Genomic DNA, 17,524 nt, shown 5'->3' with positions numbered 1-17,524 from the left:
GTTTCAGTCAGTCTGAGTCAGGGCTCAAGGTTCATTAAATCTAAAAGGGAAGTAGCGATGGTATCTAGGGCGTGGAGTAACTGAAAATAAATCTCTGGTTTTCAGTTTTCTCTGAGCATTGAGATATTGTCTAGTTTTCACACGGCAACAGTAGAAAAGAAATAACGTTTTTTTTTTTAAAATTATAAAAAAAACCCTATATACAAGAATGGATAGTATGTACAGTATCTATACTATAGTATAGTCTAGCCTCTAATGCCCAGTTCCAGTCAATTACACTCAAGATACAAAGCAAAAAGAATAATGGTTACTGCTCCATACTTTACCCAAGTTCATCAAATGTTTACTAAAATTAGTTCTTCAGATTTCCCTAAGCAGTATAAAAGACACGATTTTCAATGCAAAAGTTTCCATTCTTCTTTATATCTATATATTGGGGACTATCATTTCATCACAGGGTTGTGGTGACAGCAACACTTTGCTATCACTATCGGTTTGTGGTGTCACAGAACGCCAGGCCTTCATTTTATTTTATTTTATATGTAGTATATACGTTTTTGCTAAAAAGAGCCAACGTATCAGTATGTTTAACATACTTTTGTCAAGGGAAAGTGGTAACTGCACTCACTTATTTCTGTTTTTACCTGTGTGTCTTTAATCAATTCCTGAGACAATGAGACAAGCCCCTGGTAATGTTACAAAGTGAGAAACACAGCAAGCTCCAAGCGGAGTCCTAATAGCTTCTGCACAGGGGTGAATCTACAGTGTGATGGGGACAGGTCAGCTGCACTGCAGAAGTCTAAGTGAACATGCAAGAGTCCAATCAATTCATTTAAACAGGCCAAAACACAGTTACAGGTCAAATCATTAAAACAGCGCCTGGCTTATTTTTTTGGACACTATTTTATGGCCATCATTCTGTTGCTTTGACGTTGTCTGGAGAATCCTAAATGCCAGGACTGAACACCTTTCCTCATTCCATTGAAAACACATGACACTGTGATCTTTCAACTGTGGCTGTCCCACCTACTCTGTCTGTATAGTGTAGAGTAGACAGGGCTGCCAATAGTCCTGGCCTCGTGAATAATCCAAACCAGGGCTGTCCAGGGATCTCACTGAGCTCCACAACACAGCTCTTTAGATTCAGAGGAGATCCCATTTAAGGCTGTGAATGGGGTTTGAACAAGTATATTCTGTATTGATAGAAGTACAGTCAAGATACAGCAAAACAGAGGTTTAATGAGCACACAAATACAGAAATCTTAGTGTAGTCTTGTCCCAATGCTTTCTATGCTACTATTTAGAGTTTTAGTTTCGTAGTAAACTTATTTGAGGTTATAGTTCTGGTCAATATGGATTGTTTAGCCAAAAGCTAAATAGCATTGGCATTTAGATTCACCATCGTTTATATTAATGGAATAGACCACACAGCATGTAAAGCTAAACACGCATCTACTGAAAAATGTGATGAAATAAAATGTGTTATTTGAACCTTTAAATAAAAAACAAGCACGTGGCATATTCGTGTGTGTAACGCTTTAATAACGCAGAGGCAGCCCTAAATTCATGCCCCCAGTTCTGGCCTCATCGTGACATTATCAGCATAGCTTGCATTCCGTGCTCAAGAATGAGCATTTTTTATTTATAAAACACATCCTGCCGGTGCTGGATCTTTCCAGGCGGCGGGAAATAAAATATTTAGACAATTTAATCCGAAGGGGTCACGTCAAGCAGTCTGAAAGCAAGACGCATCACGTTCTCAGGGCAACATTTATGGTCTTGTTTTAATACGCGTTATTAAGCAAAGCTGTCGTTGTCAATGAATTCAGACGAGCCTTTCTCTTTCTCTTCCCCGTTCTCTGCTTTAGTGTTGTTCTTTGCTTTACTTTAATTGGGAAGTCGCAGCTGTTTCCTGATATTGTCCTGTTTCCTGTTGTATTCCCCCCTGTGTCAGACATTACATATTGTTTCATATGCTGTACAACTCCATTGGTATAGTTTACATATCAATCTGTTACTTATAGGTTAGAAACTAGACTTGTATATCTGTTAAAACATTATACTGTTTAAGGTTTTGAAATGTGTGTATATGAATTGCGTTTATTATGAATTGTATAACAACGCATTCCACTATACATAATACACTATTGCTCAGTTTTACTATAAATACAAGTTGTTGGTTAAAGTAAGCCTGGTTATTAATCAGCCTGCACTCTTCAGTTATGTTGCCTGCAGGAGGATCAGGTGTCCGCATGAAAACCCATCTGCAGGAGCATCAGACGTCAGCATGAATACCTGCCAGCCAGCCTTTCATCAGAGATTGCTTTTCTGAGCGAGCACAGGTAACGCACCTGCCGAGGGATCAATAATTAAACAAGGGTCAGGATGCATTGTCTCTGCAGCAGCGACAGCAGCTACACACGTAAACTTCACAAAGAGAGAATATAGGCAGCCAACCTGCTTAATATCACTCCCGCTATTGTCACTTATTATATAACAGGAGTTAATGGGGTAAGCGCCTGATAATATCACTATGGTTATTATTTTCATACTGGTTAATATCACTCACTAGTCAAACAACTGATTTCCACCCCACCTCATACACTTCGGGAAGATTAGAAGGGTTACAAGTAAGTTGCTGTGCAATACTGAAATGCTTCAGATATCAAGCATACCCTCCCTCGTTACAAAAAGGATATTGCTGCTCTAGAAAGAGTGCAAAGAAGAGCAACCAGAATTATCCCGGGTTTAAAAGGCATGTCGTATGCAGACAGGCTAAAAGAATTGAATCTATTCAGTCTTGAACAAAGATGACTACGCGGCGATCTGATTCAAGCATTCAGAATCCTAAAAGCTATAGACAATGTCGACCCAGGGGACTTTTTTGACATGAAAAAAGAAACAAGGACCAGGGGTCAGAAATGGAGATTAGATAAAGGGGCATTCAGAACAGAAAATAGGAGGCACTTTTTTTACACAGAGAATTGTGAGGGTCTGGAACCAACTCCCCAGTAATGTTGTTGAAGCTGGGATCCTTCAAGAAGCTGCTTGATGAGATTCTGGGATCAATAAGCTACTAACAACCAAACGAGCAAGATGGGCTGAATGTCCTCCTCTCGTTTGTAAACATTCTTATGTTCTTATGTTCTTATAACCCACAGAGAACACAGAAATGTGTGCACCCACTCCTCCTCTTTTGAATTATTTTGAATTATTACAATGTGTTGTACACGTGTGATACAGTGTATATTGAAAGCATATTTGATCAATGAATACTGTTTTAATCAGCTAGGACTATAGTTCAGTTCAGCCAGACAGACACACTTCAATGTCTGTTGCACACTACTGTAGATATTAAATAGGCTTCTTACAACCCAGTTCAAATAACACTTTATTAACAAATTCTGACATGTTTTGGTGAAAAAACAAAACAAAAAACTCTCCGACATAAAACATGAAACTAGTGCACCCACTTTGCCCCAGGCACAAGCAAGCCTCCTAATTAAAGGGGGGAGGGGGGCAAGGGAGAGCAGACAAGATAGGACCTCCTCCAGCAGCCACACTCCTTCAGAAACATCTGGAAGTCAGCAGTGACTGCCCAGTGATGTCATTGGGAATGACGATCCTTGATGAGGTTTCCAGCTGCTTTCTCAATTCAACAGTAAAGGGAAAACGGCCTCAAAGAATCACTGGTTAACTCAATCAAACACATATTGTAATTAGGGCTGCTAGGTTCAGTTTAATTTCCTAAATGGTTCAATAATTGCTTGCTGTAATTATTATTAAAAGTAGAATAAACAGGGCGTACACAATTAAATAACTCTCCCACCTACTGTGCGTATCATTCATGTTATTTGGTTTCTTATATTGCTTCTGTTTCTACACATCCTTGATTTTTTTTTAAATGAATTGCTGCAGATGCAATGCGTCTGGTGGTAAAGGTATAATATAATCATGGGTAAAGCGAGGCGACACTGCAAACATTACTGTGCAAATGTACCGTGTGAACTGTTATAAGGGTGGTCACAGTAGTACTTGGATGAGAGAAGACAGTGAGAAAGACTTCTAGTCGAAATGTAAGAAATTGAGGTGTCCTGGAAAACTTATTTTGTGTTCACTGCTAAAAGGATACCTCAGTACAAGATGGATCATACGGGTATATTAGTTATACAAAACGTACAGAATTAAACAGCTACAGAAAATATTTGTCTCTCTTTTATGTGGTGTTTTATGAATGACATTAAAAAAAAAAGTGTGTCTGCTGTCTGCAATGAAATATGGTATTTATGTTTTTAATATGGGTCGTTGCAATTGCTGGTGAACAAATGCTTACCCAGCTTCAATAAGATTCATTTAACAATTTAACCGGGTCTTCAGCCAGAATTTCAATTTCAGTCAGATGATAGACAAAGAGAAGGAGATGTGATACCATTTATTGGACTAACTAAATAAATAATCACAAGCTTTCAAGATGTCAAAAGTCTCTTCTACAGGTGAATTGTAGGGATTCCAAATGGGTTCTTTTTGTTCAGGTTCTGATGCCACCTTTGAATGTAAACATCAATCTCTCTTTCCTGCTTTCACCTGAAGAAGAGACCTTTGAGTTCTTGAAAGCTTGTGATTAATCATTGTTTAGTTAGACCAATAAAAGCAGGCTGGGGAGGAGGAGGCAAACTCTGGCACACAGCAGGGACGTAATGGATTGAGATCAGATATTAGAAATCCTTTCTTTGGCGATCATTGGAGGTATTGTTTATCGAAGAGTGATTCGATTGACGATTTGATCTGGTATTGGAAGCGGCTAAGATATTGATGTTTACCTGATTTGATATAAGTGAGCTCCATGCCAGAACCACAGCTTTGCTTAATATCTTGAACCAGCATGGCCAGTTAAAACCAGCACAACTACCAGCTGTGCCCAGACCAGTGCTGGCCCTGGGTGGAATTTTAGTGTGGAATGTTGGTGACTAGCTAGCGTAATGTTTGGAGGTGAGCGGAGTCCAGACGTTTCACTTGCAGTGTCCAGACCAATAACAATAACCCTGCTGTCTGGCACAACCGATTTAACCTTGAAAGTAAACTATTCTATCCATGTTACTGCTAATGTTTCCAGCTCTAGAACTGTCTTAAGAAGTTAACACTGGACAAAGGGATCATTTCTTAACTTTCTGTATTTAATCTCAACGCAGAGGGTCTGATTTTCTTGACTACAAAGGTCTAGCACTGAAAAAGCAAATGACATTTTTGCATATTTACTTCGCTCAATATTACATTGAAGTCAGTACACTTAACGTTTGGATATACAAGTTGTCTGAAGTGCTGATTTTCTGAAGTCAACTTATGATGTAAATATGGCCCTGCTGTACACAGAGCAGCTGTTACAAAGTACCACACAACACAGACATGATAAGAGTTAAGATGACTAACCAGTTTTTTCAAGTATAAAGATAACGATAATCAAGGTCTTTTCTTATCACTCGTTGATGTTACCATAACAACACTCCCCCCTAGTCCCTTGTTTTACTTTTCATCTTCAAGCAGTGAAAGCTTCCTCTTGCTGCATTGGATCATGTTAGCAGTTGAGCGCCATCTGCTGGAGAAGAAGGCTACATACAGACTGGTGTTTTTAGATTAGTTTAATCGATGGGATTGGCACCATTAAACTGGTTATATTCTGAAGTGTAAATGTAATATACATTGTGAAGTGTGCAGCTTTCCGCGGCGACCTCTAATCGAGTTGAGAGTGTTTTTCTCGATTGCTCTCTGGTGTATCAGGGCAAGAGAAAGTACACTCTCTTGATTAGAGATAACCAATAAAAAAAAACAGACGAAACGTCACAGTAACGTACACAGTCTGTTTATGTGGAACACGTTGCGGTTTAAAGGTTAGGAATATGCTTTGACTGACAGTCTGAATGCGAGATGCACACTCCCACCAAAATTATAAATGCCAAAACTTAAAACACTTAAATTCGTTTATTGACATTTATTTATTTCGATATTTCGATATTTATTAATTAATTTTTAATTTTCGCATAAAATAATGAGGCCGTGACTCATGATAAACTTTATAAGCCTCCTTTAAACTGTAATATAATTATTTCTGTTTTATTAACAATAACATAAGATTTTGATTTCTTGTGTTTATACTCCTAATAGACAAGTTCATTATTAATATTGCTGAATTATTCGGTAACTTGAATTGTTTTGTTAGGATTTAGTTAACAATGGAACGGGTATTTATATAAACCTTAAATAAAAATGTTTGTTTAAATAAAAAAAAAGTAAAACAAAAATAAAGTTCGCTTAACTTTGAAAATAAATCAAACTTGCCCTTATTGTGGTCCAGGGAAAAGGAATGTAGAATTGTTTTGAATGATCACACTTACATTTGGAACTGCGTGGTGGCTGTCATCGCGTGTTAGCTGTCATGTTGATTTCTGAATAGAGACGCGGTTTTAAATATAAACTATTTTACTGTGGATCAGGTCCAATTTACTCTGACATGAGGACTCACAACCTTCCTTAAATCAAACTTATCATTCTCCGAGTATTTGAAACAGATACCCCAGAGCGGGAAGCAAAGTCAGACAGCCAGATACCATCAGGAAATGTCAGAGGTACATTTTCAGCTTTTTAGTTGCAGTATAGATTACGCTTATTTTAAACACAAACATTTTGCATTTTTAGAAGTGCAAATGATTAAAGGAATATTTTTTTTTTAATCTATTCATGTGTATGTTAAGCAATTTCCAAACAATAACATAATCATTACAGTGTATTATTATTATTATTATTATTATTATTATTATTATTATTATTATTATTATTATTATTATTATTATTAAATCCATAATAAAATCAAGATGTTTCTTAGACAAAAAACTCTTTAAATAACTGCAGGTTGAACAGAGCACTATATTTTGAATCACAAAAATCTTTTCTACAGTAAACTTTACTGTATCCGAAATTGAATATTTTGCTGTAGTGCTGGGCTAAATATACAAATATTCAAACAAACAGGGGTTGAAAAGTGTTCTGTGGCAAAGGAAACCAATGACGTCTGAAAATACAGAACACTACTGTACAGAAGAGTGGTTGACTGTCCTTTCTTTAACAGGGGATTTGATGGTCTGCCACAGGGTTCATTTGACTTCTGAGAGAATTTTGATTTCCAGCTAATTCCAAATTAAATATTATTTGAATATCCAAACATGAAAAGCTTATGTTGGTTCTAGCCCTGCTTTGCAGTATATTCAGGCTTGCTCCTTTTCAACCTGTAATAATATCTGTAAAAAAACTCACCTCATTTGATCAGCTGCTGATCTGAAGCAAGGATTACATTGGAAATGCCAGCATTGCCTTGCAGTGGGCTGAAACCTAGTCTCCTGAAACCACAAAGTTCCAAGCCACAAAGTGGCTTTGTGTTCCCTCAGCTTTAAACGCTACACACATTTGTATTCCTATTGACTGATGACAACATTATTAATAAAGCACTGAAAAATCCCCTTTTGATGTATTTTACAAAGTGTCAAACTGTCCAATAACCCTTTCTCAGGACCGGGAGATGAACTGGCACCTGGGCGTCACCCTGGTCGACCTGTCAAACCTGGTGACCTGGGCACACAGCCACGGGACCATCTGCCGACAGACCCCCGGGCACCAGGGAGCGCTGCAGCTGAGCCCGAGGGGCGAGTGCACTGTGATGTGGCTGTGTGCCGCTGGGCATGCTTACAACTGGCCCTTCACCCCTCTGTTACCTGTCAGCACTGCCTCCAACCCCTGGGGAGAGGAGGAGGGGCAAGAGGGGGGTCAACCGTCAGGGAGAAAGAGGAAACGAAGCAAGCAGAAGCACTCAAGAAGAAGCAAGCTCAGCCTCTGTGAAGAGGCCACCAACGTGAGCTCAGACCTGAGCGACTGCAGCCTCCTCACACAGGCCTCCACCGAGAACAGGAACGAGCACGACTCCTGCAACGGGACAGCAGGGGACCTCTCTATGGAAGAAGGGGAGCCAGGAGAGGAGATCCAACCCAAAACCGAGGCCCCATCTGAGGAGGTGAACCCTGACGGAAGCCAAAAGGACTTCAGAGTCAGGGTCAAGGAGGAAAACGGAGAGTTCTGGGTCGAATACAAGGCCCCCTCTCCACAAAACCTACTCCAGATCCTTGAGATTGCGTCTTCACCACAGGACGGGGACTCAAAGCCTTTCTCCCTTCTTGGTTTGCCTGGGGAATCCAATACCCTCGCCATCCACAAAGTGTCCCACTGGGATCTGAGCACTCCCACAGCTGAGGATTGGGGGCCGAACATGGGCAAGAGCAGCAGGGCCGCCCCCCCTAGAGGCTCCATTGACTGCGTCATTCTGGGACAGGACTGCCTCGCAGAGTCTCACTCCGATCCTAAAGGCCCAGGAGTCATGCCATTGGAGCTGGATGAATGCTGCAAACCCAGAAGCCCCACCAGGTCTAAACTAGAGACCTCCAGTAAAGACCAAGCCCTTGATCCACCCATTATCTCTGAGGAACAGAAAGAGGAGGCTCCCAGCCCTGGATGTGCCGTGGTTCCCCTGTCTTTCGGAGAGAACCTCCTCCAGGATGGCAAATATATGAGTCATAATACCATTCATGACATACAGGGTGTGTTCCTTTGCCTTATTTGGAAGAGCAGAATGCTTCGTTCCTCTGCCTCGCTCCCAGAAGAGCTCCTCTGCTCTACCAGCTTTCAGCCTGGAAGACCAGAGGAGCAGAGCAATATTTATAATAAATCTGAAGAAAAACATTTCTTGTAAGTATGTATAAATGTAAAATGTAAATATGTAAATGACCCGATGCCAATGCTGATTTTTGCAGAACAGCTCAACACACCGGAGAGCAAGACTCCATCCCGCATCCTCGGTGACATCAAGATGTTCAAGGACTGGCTATTGTCACAGATCCCTCCGGAGACGAGAGAGGTGAGCTCCCTGCTTCCCCGAGAGCTGGACAGCCACCTGGCAGCCTTCTTCGGGGCGGTGCGGCGGGCCAACGGGGCTGACTTCAGCGCCAACTCCCTGGTGTTCTTCCATCGCGGCGTGGAGCGCTACCTGCGATCGGAGGGGTACGGGCTGAGCCTCACCAAATCCCCCGAGTTCTCCGGCTCCAGGGAGGCCCTCCGATCCCGTTTCCGAGAGCTGTGGCGCCGAGAGAAGGAGCGCGAGACGAAGGCCATCGAAGGACTGGGCTTCGAGGAAGAAGAGGAGCTCCGGCTGAAAGGAGTCTTGAGCCGGCTGAGCCCAGAGGGGCTGCTGACCCTCGTCCTGCTCAATAACACCAGGGCCTTCGGGAGGGCCCACCTCACCCAGAGCTGGCCCGTTTCCTGGGGGGAATTCCGGCTGGTGAGGGAGGCCGGGGTGGGCGATGGGGGTGAAGGGATGACGGAGTATCTGGAGTGGAGGGACTTCCGGGGGAGCGAACCCCACCTCCGCCTCTACAGCACCCCTGAGAATCCGGAGCGCTGCCCCCTGCAGGATTTTAAGGAGTACGTACGCAGGCGTTCAGGGGGCTACCTGAGCCCCCAGGACCCCCTTTACGTCTCCTGCAAGCCCCTGAACAGTGCTTGGGAGGACACCTGGTACTGCAGGAAGGCCCTGCCCAAATCCAAGATGGAGAAGATGGTGAAGGTACTAAGCCAGCAGGTTCTCGCTATACGGAAGAAAAATGGGATCAACTCCACAGGGATCTGAATGCCATCATTACATAACTGGGACTGGGTTATATTCAGAAATGTGACTGTGGGCCATCCTCAGAAAGCATCTACACCAGTGCTACACTGGCTTTGTTACAAATATTCTTAAAGGGTTCACATTAGTAGTTTAAGTGCGTCTGGGTGCACCTCAGTTGTATAACATGGTGCAGATGTTTTGTACATATGCTGCTGTGTGTGTTTTGTAGTCATTTTAATGCATACAATACAAAGCAGCTGTTTTTTCCAGTGCAGATTGCTCAGCAGTTTTCCCCATATGAAGATCTAACATTGCTACAGAAACTGAAAAACAAAATGCAGTCTATTCAATTGATGTAAACAGTGTCCTTAAAACCATTAAAAAAGCGGACTCTGTGAACCCTATAACATGTTTTGATGTACAGAAACACTAATGGAACACAATTAGTAATAAACAACTTGATCTTCAGTTTTGTAACATTGCCAGTTTGAATTAACACAGGAAAGTCTTTGATACAAATAAAGAACAGCTAACACAGGGTGTGTAAATATAGTTTATTCACCAAAAGCCTTATGAATAGTTAACTACAACTACACAATTACATGTGTACCTGATGCCACGTCATTTAAGTTATACCCAGAAAGGACTGTGTTGGCCGAGGGTGGAGGGGTAAATAAAAACTTAAACGACCTCCATTCTCGTAAGAGCCAAGGAAAGCATAAGATAAGATGGGAATACGACTCCTATTGCATAGCAGATTCACCCATTCCAGGTTTTAATACAAGCTTGATTGACCACAGTTTACAAGCTCAGGTGTGTCTGATTAGACTCATAGTGAAACCTGGAATGGATCAAACTGCTATGCAGTGGGAGTCTTATTTCCATCCCTGGATAATGTCTTGCCTGTTGAATAAAGTTAGTTTCTCTTTAGCTTTTAACAACACTGAATTTGATCTAAATTGCAGCCTGCATATTGCAACCTGCACACTGCAACCTGCACACTGCAGCCTGCACACTGCAACCTGCACACTGTGGCTGTATTTTTTGGGCGGACACATTTACCTATATCAGTATTCCAAAAAACTCAGCAAGCAATAATATAAAGCTTGCAAGGTTTCAGGCAGGAAATCAAGTACAAGTGCCTGGTACATTCATTGGTTAATCTACAAGCCTATTACCAGCACATTCCAATTAACCTATAAAGTTTTTACATATTTTGCAAACAAGTCTTGCCGTGCTTTCGAATTATCACCTTCTCCCCCTCCACCACCACCACCACCTCACCCCCAGCCTCGTCCTGAGGGGGGGTATACGATGCTCCTCTGCCTCATCATTTTTGTTCACCGGGATGAACACGTCGCATAGATTGATTATTTTATTGTTTGTTTTTTATCAGGCGGTACCGGGATGCTCTGAAGGATGAGGCTGAGCTCCAGCTATTTTTATTTTTATTCACCCATTGTTTTTGGAAATCTGTAAGATTTTGTATTATAATGAAGGTGGTTATCTAACACAAAATTGACTGAATAAACTAAACTGAACATACTCAGAACTCATTATCAAACCCTTTATGAATTGTGTTCTTCTCCTTTTAAAAGAAGTATATGTGCTTTGCTTTTGTGTTTTTTTTTAGCAGGTCAATAAAGGATTTTCTGTAAATATGAAATCAATCTTATTTATTGAAAAGATTATACAATGCCCCACCTAGAATACTGTGTGCAGTTCCGGTCACCTCACTACAAAAAAGACATCATTATACTCTAGAAGGAACAGAGAAGGGCAGCTAAGCTCATCCCAGGACTCAATGACATGAGCTATGAGGAGAGGTTAAAATAATTAAATCTCTTCAGCCCAGAAAAAAGAAGGGAAAGAGAGGACTTGATTGAAGTCTTGTATTCCTTGCTGCTTTGCCCATCCTCTTCCAGCAGGGGTCACTATTGTACAGCAGCAGCTGGTCACTCTAAATGAAGGGGCGGGTCGTGTATCTTCAGGTTATCTAGGTGTTGATGGCACTGTGAGGGGAGTCTGTTCCAGAGAGTCTGCTGTAGCCACATCTTGCCCTTCTGCAGTTCAGGTATCTGTTAAAGGTAAGAGCAGAAAAGACTATTATAAACTACTCACTGTCTGCTAATCCCAATCCTCACATGAATACCATCCACAATAGCCATTGTGTGATTCTGAATTAAAGGTGCTATAACCTCATATAACTCTAATTATAATATACAAAACCAGCGAGTGACGAAAGGCAGAACTACGCATGAGCATCACTTCCTGTGCTGAAGGTCAGCCCAGTTGTCCGACTTCATGCCTCAACTCCCATGGAGCGGGGCTGAGGTACAGGAAGTGATGAGGCAAATCTCTCTTTATTGAATGTCCTCAATGAAATAAACAAAAAAAAATTTTCCGCACAGCAATACACCCTGTGTGTGTGTGTGTTTGTATAGATACGTCTTTCAGTGCTGAGTCTTAGATGCGCAGGTAGTATGAAGTCTTACAGGATGGGCACAGCGCTGAGGTAGCTGACTAAGGCGGAGAGCAGAAAGCAGAAGCCGCTGTACCAGTCCAGGGTGAGGGGGTACACTCCAGTGAAGAGGAAGGTGGAGAGCACGTCTGTCACTGCCAAGCTGGACTGGAGCCAGCCGAAGATACGCCCTACAGGAAGACACAGCGAGAGGCGTTCTCACAGCTCCAAACTGTCATTAGCACAAACAAACAGCACTTATATTTCCAAAATGAATACAAAAAAAACAACTGTGTACAACCCCTAACAATCCCCTAAATGACATTCCTTAGCTGCTAAAGGTTTGTAACTTTCTAGTGTACCTGACCTTAAAAATACCCGACTTTAAAAATCATTCTGAACATTAATCAGACAAATCAATCAATATTTATTTTCTATAGCGCCTTTCATAGTGGACCACCATCACAAAGCGCTTTACAAGATAGTGAGGAACAATGCATAATACATTAAACACAGTGAATTACAGGGCATAGCACATGAAATACAAACAGAAAAAAATAAAATAAAAACATTAAATACAGGCATAATACACTAAATGCAAGGCTAGGATGTGAATTCTAGACATTGTGGATCCGTGTGTCATACAGAATCATACGAATAAGATGGAGTGAAAAACCTGAAATAGCAATTTAGACAGCAGCTAATAACAGATATCAGGCTTAAAGAGCATTGAAAGCAAGAGAGAACAAGTGGGTCTTGAGAGCCGATTTGAAGCGAGCGATTGTGGGAGCATCACGCACCAAAGCTGGGAAAGAGTTCCAGAGAGTCGGGGCCATGAAGCTAAACGAGCGTTCTCCAAGTGTGGTGCACTTTTGGGATAACAAGCAGGCCAGAGTCAGAGGACCTCAGCTTGCGAGCAGGGACACAGCGGGTCAGCAGGTTGGAGAAATACTCTGGACCTGTGTGATGAAGGGCCTTGTAGGCAAGCAGGAGAATTTTGAAAGTATTCCTGAACTCAATCAAAGACATCTGCTGGTGGGACTGACTTGAAAGCGAGTTGAAATCAGACTTCAACTTTGAGTATAGAAAAAAAAAAAAATCTGTAGGCAGAAAATGAAAACTATGAATATATTAGATTGTCGCACTGGAGGCTGGTGAATTTATAAATAGCAATTCTACAAAAACATGATACATACAGGTGACTTTTGGGTATTTTACTGTTGCAGATTGGATTGGAGTCTGCAGATGAAACCGGCTGCAGCCCCAGTTTGATCTCGGAACGAGATGAGATGGAATTTTACTGGTTTCATAATGCAGATGCAAAAACAACACTAGAGAACACACAAGAGAGCTTTGTTCTAGGATGCCTTTGATAAGGGAAGTTAAAGCAGTAGACCGAACATGGGTACCATATGTTTTTTTTTGGCATGGCTAGGTGTGCTGCTTACCATACGACTGTGCATCCATGAGCTTAGAGAGCTGGGAGCGGATGGTGGGCATGGGAATGCAGGCAAACATCATGATTCCCCGAGCTGCAAGGAAACCCAGAGACAAGTGAGGCGTCTGCAAAAGCACTTTGAGAAACGCAGCGTCTGCAGTGCTGCTGTATTGCAAACAGCGCAGTAATACAAACACATAGTGTCATAGTATAACAATAATCAATGACTGAAAATAGTTTTCATTCTTTAGCAGACGCCCTTATCCAGGGCGACTTACAATTGTTACAAGATATCACATTATTTTTTACATACAATTACCCATTTATACAGTTGGGTTTTTACTGGAGCAATCTAGGTAAAGTACCTTGCTCAAGGGTACAACAGCAGTGTCCTCCACTGGGGATTGCACACACGACCCTCCGGTCAAGAGTCCAGAGCCCTAACCACTACTCCACACCACTGCCCGTAGGGAGGCTGTGTGGTCCAGTGGTTAAAGAAAAGGGCTTGTAACCATGAGATTCCCAGTTCAAATCCCACCTCAGCCACTGACTCATTGTGCGATCCTGAATAAGTCACTTAATCTCCTTGTGCTCCGTCTTTCGGGTGATGCATAGTTCACACACCCTAGTCTCTGTAAATTGCCTTGGATAAAGGCATCTGCTAAATAAACAAATAATAATATAGCTTTTTTTTATCTTAGTTTTCCTATTTTACAATCAAAACTGCATTTTCTTTTTGTTTTTACAATTTTACAATTAAAACCTCATTTTTTGTATCTCTGTTGTTGTAACATCATGAAACAATTCAAAATTGATACATTGGTTCAAACATGTATCAAAAAGCAAGTTTCCTTGTCAAAGTCTTTTCTGTATTTAGAAATACTAAAACAATGACAAACTTTTCGACTAGAAGTCTTTGTCAGTGTCATTGAGAGAGACTTTCCAAGTACAATTTCAGGGGTGAATTGCAAGAACATTTTCATGTTAAAACCTTCGTCCTCCTTGAACTAAGCAGACAAATTAAGCAAGCGGTCGGTTGGGACTAACCTCTTTCAGCTTTACCAGGGGTTTCTTATTGTGAGATTTCATGATTTACATTGCCAGTTCACATAAAACAGTTTGAATTAGCACAGGAAAGTCTTTGATACAAATAAAGAACAGCTAACACAGGGTGTGTAAATATAGTTTATTCCCCAAAAGCCTTATGAATAGTTAACTACAACTACACAATTACATGTGTACCTGATGCCACGTCAATAAAGTTATACCCAGAAAGGACTGTGTTGGCCGAGGGTGGAGGGGTAAATAAAAACTTAAACGACCTCCATTCTCGTAAGAGCCAAGGAAAGCATAAGATAAGATGGGAATACGACTCCTATTGCATAGCAGATTCACCCATTCCAGGTTTTAATACAAGCTTGATTGGCCACAGTTTACAAGCTCAGGTGTGTCTGATTAAACTCATAGTGAAACCTGGAATGGATCAAACTGCTATGCAGTGGGAGTCTTATTTCCATCCCTGGATAATGCCTTGCCTGTTGAATAAAGTTAGTTTCTCTTTAGCTTTTAACAAAACACTGAATTTGATCTAAATTGCAACCTGCACACTGCAACCTGCACACTGTAACCTGCACACTGTAGCCTGCACATTGCAACATGCACATTGCAACCTGCACTATGTTCACATTTAGCCTACATCGGTATTCTCAAACCTCACTGCCCTGTATTTATTTTTCAAAAGCCTGTCTCCTGGTGCTCACCTGTGAAGTAGACCCAGCTGTGCTGTGCAAAGGCCATGATGGCCATACCGGTACAGTTGGAGACAATTCCAAGTAGGATGAGCGCGGGATCACTGAGCCAGCGAGAGAGCAGGAGCACCCCAGCAAAGCTAGTCAGGTACATCATGTTGGTGGCAGCCTGGCCATAACCCACCCACACAGAGTCCCAGCTGAGTGGAGGCTTGAGAACGAAGAGACAGATCACCTTCTCAGCGCCGGACATCCCCAACACAAAGAGGATCATAGCTGCAAAGAGGAGAGCTACAGCTCCCCTATCCATCTCCCCTCGCTCGGATGAATCCCCCAAGGCAAGGCAGCCCTGATTCCCTTCCTCCCTCTCTGCAATGGCCGGGTAATTTAGGATGAAGGCTGAGTAGAAAAGACCTGCCCCGCACACAAGCAGGCTGACGAAGATCAAGAGGACTCCAGTTTGCCCATCGCTCACTTTGACCCGGTAGACGTACCCAGAGATCAGACTTCCGATTATGCCGGCTACCCCCGAGACAAAGTCTACAGAGTTGAGTCTCATACTCCGTGACCGGGGGCCTGATCTCATGGCGGCCAGGGAGATCACACCGCTCCAGTAGGCAGGAGATCCTCCACAGATGCCATGCAGGCAGACACCCACATAGAGCACATAGAGAGGGAGCCGGTACAGAATGAGGAATAGCAGGAAGAACTTGCCCAAGATGGATCCAAGCTGGGGAACCACCAGGAGGACCTTCTGCCCTCTGCGGTCTGCCAGCCTCCCCAGGGGCACTGTGGACAGCAGGGAGACCAGGGAGCCGAGACTGCTGTACACCCGGAAGAAGTCAGAGGAAAGAGTCTGGGCTTCATCACTCTGTCCGCCCGAGGTCTCGTTGCAGCGGCTGTAGATCGCCAACGTCAAGGCTGTGTCGTAGAAGGAGGATCCGATGCTGTTGAGAATCACTACAGGCTCCACAAGGGTCAGGAACCCCCCCATTGAAACGTCCAGCCTCCTGTCCTCTCAACCAAAAGACCTGTGCCAAGGCAGGAGTAGTGTGCTCAGAATCCTCGATCCTGATCATCCAAGCAGTTGTTTCTAGTGTTAATGACAGAGATCTGATCACTAATGGATCTCCTGCCAAGGCTATCTCAGAAGTAATTCAAACTCACTTAGTTACTTCTAATGCTTGCTGATTTACCCCAGAAACCACAGCCAGGTTCGGAACTTTACAGTGCTGTTAAGTGACAAAGGTCTCGTATTAAAAGCTGCTTGAGGACACAGTGATAGAAGTCCGGCCGGACAGACATTCAGTCCCTACCTAGCTCTCTGACTGGAGAAGGGTGTCTGGGCAGTGATCATTGGCATAGCCCTGTGGGCCTGCAGGAACAGAGTCAGAGAAGAGGAAGCAGCAGGTGGAAAAAGTAGAAGTGAAACTTAAATGTTGACAAAGGGGCGCGTCTGTGTGACCAACGAAGTTAGGCAATCTGAGACACCAGGCTTGTGTAGTCATGTTGTAGGAAGCATCATTCTCTCTCTCCCTCTCTCTAGATACAGAATAAATCTGCTGACTGGTAAAACAATTAACACAGTGAAATCTGCATCTGTGGTGGCCACTCCAACAGTTGAATTGTCTATAAGTAATGAACGACAATGGACAAGATTTTTCAAGTCTAAAATGCAATCTGCACCACAAATGGATGGCATGTCAATTACATAGTACATATAACTACATAACAAAATATTGGATACTAATGGTTATGCTAATGGTTCCTGTTCCTACATGGTCACTACTGGTGTACTAACATGGAAATGGACAGGAGTTCACTGTTAAGAACAGGCAGCAATAGTAGTTTCTCAGATATTACAGTAGTCTCCGCGTATAGGAAAACCTCCTAAGAGAACACTTCTGCTTAGGGAACACCCTTGTGGTGAAACAGAATTTCCCTCATTGTAAATGCTAAAGGAACAGAAACTTCACTTAAAAGAACATCTTTTTGGCAACGCTAGCGATTCGTTGCTAACCGATTCAAAACTGATACAGTACTGTTTAGTAACCTGATAACTCCTCCTCATCAAACTCAAATGGTTTATTCAATCATTTCCAAACTGACTTGTCATCGCGAGAGTAATCTAGAGCCGCTGCTGCATTTTTACCATATGTAGGGGTGTTTTGTTAATT

General features: G+C 42.4%; 2 protein-coding genes across 3 annotated transcripts; one reads left to right on the top strand and one right to left on the bottom strand.

Moving 5' to 3' along the window:
• Nucleotides 1-7,567: 7,567 nt before the first annotated feature.
• LOC131721830 (uncharacterized protein KIAA1958-like) lies at nt 7,568-9,721 on the top strand. Its single transcript, XM_059014821.1, has 2 exons — nt 7,568-8,597; nt 8,850-9,721. Exons 1-2 carry the CDS (start codon nt 7,568-7,570, stop codon nt 9,719-9,721), a joined length of 1,902 nt encoding a protein of 633 aa, XP_058870804.1.
• A 554-nt stretch (nt 9,722-10,275) lies between these two features.
• Nucleotides 10,276-16,708, bottom strand: LOC117401379 (thymic stromal cotransporter homolog). 2 transcript variants are annotated; one of them, XM_034002009.3, is made up of 4 exons: nt 15,360-16,708; nt 13,610-13,693; nt 12,196-12,352; nt 10,276-11,778 (listed from the first exon to the last, which is right to left on the bottom strand). In XM_034002009.3, exons 1-4 carry the CDS (start codon nt 16,339-16,341, stop codon nt 11,697-11,699), a joined length of 1,305 nt encoding a protein of 434 aa, XP_033857900.3. In that variant the 5' UTR covers nt 16,342-16,708; the 3' UTR covers nt 10,276-11,696. The 2 variants fall into 2 exon arrangements, with proteins under 2 accessions (XP_033857900.3, XP_033857902.3); XM_034002011.3 differs by lacking the exon at nt 12,196-12,352 and having other exon boundaries at nt 11,693-11,778.
• Between the last annotated feature and the right edge of the window lie 816 nt (nt 16,709-17,524).

The sequence above is a fragment of the Acipenser ruthenus genome, chromosome 49, assembly GCF_902713425.1.
Source record: "Acipenser ruthenus chromosome 49, fAciRut3.2 maternal haplotype, whole genome shotgun sequence".
Classification (NCBI taxonomy): domain Eukaryota; kingdom Metazoa; phylum Chordata; class Actinopteri; order Acipenseriformes; family Acipenseridae; genus Acipenser; species Acipenser ruthenus.
The sequence above is the reverse complement of the archived record's forward strand: the minus strand, read 5'-3'. Positions and strand labels throughout refer to the sequence as shown.

Excerpts from the sequence above, each read along its gene's own strand:
- LOC131721830 (XM_059014821.1), top strand. The coding sequence starts at position 7,568 with ATGAACTGGCACCTGGGCGTCACCCTGGTCGACCTGTCAAACCTGGTG. Across the intron at positions 8,598-8,849 it reads AGAGAACCTCCTCCAGGATG|AACAGCTCAACACACCGGAG; the intron begins GCAAATATATGA and ends TGATTTTTGCAG.
- LOC117401379 (XM_034002009.3), bottom strand. The coding sequence starts at position 16,341 with ATGGGGGGGTTCCTGACCCTTGTGGAGCCTGTAGTGATTCTCAACAGC. Across the intron at positions 13,694-15,359 it reads CAGCTGGGTCTACTTCACAG|CTCGGGGAATCATGATGTTT; the intron begins GTGAGCACCAGG and ends GTTTCCTTGCAG. Across the intron at positions 11,779-12,195 it reads CTCAGCGCTGTGCCCATCCT|ATACCTGAACTGCAGAAGGG; the intron begins GTAAGACTTCAT and ends TACCTTTAACAG.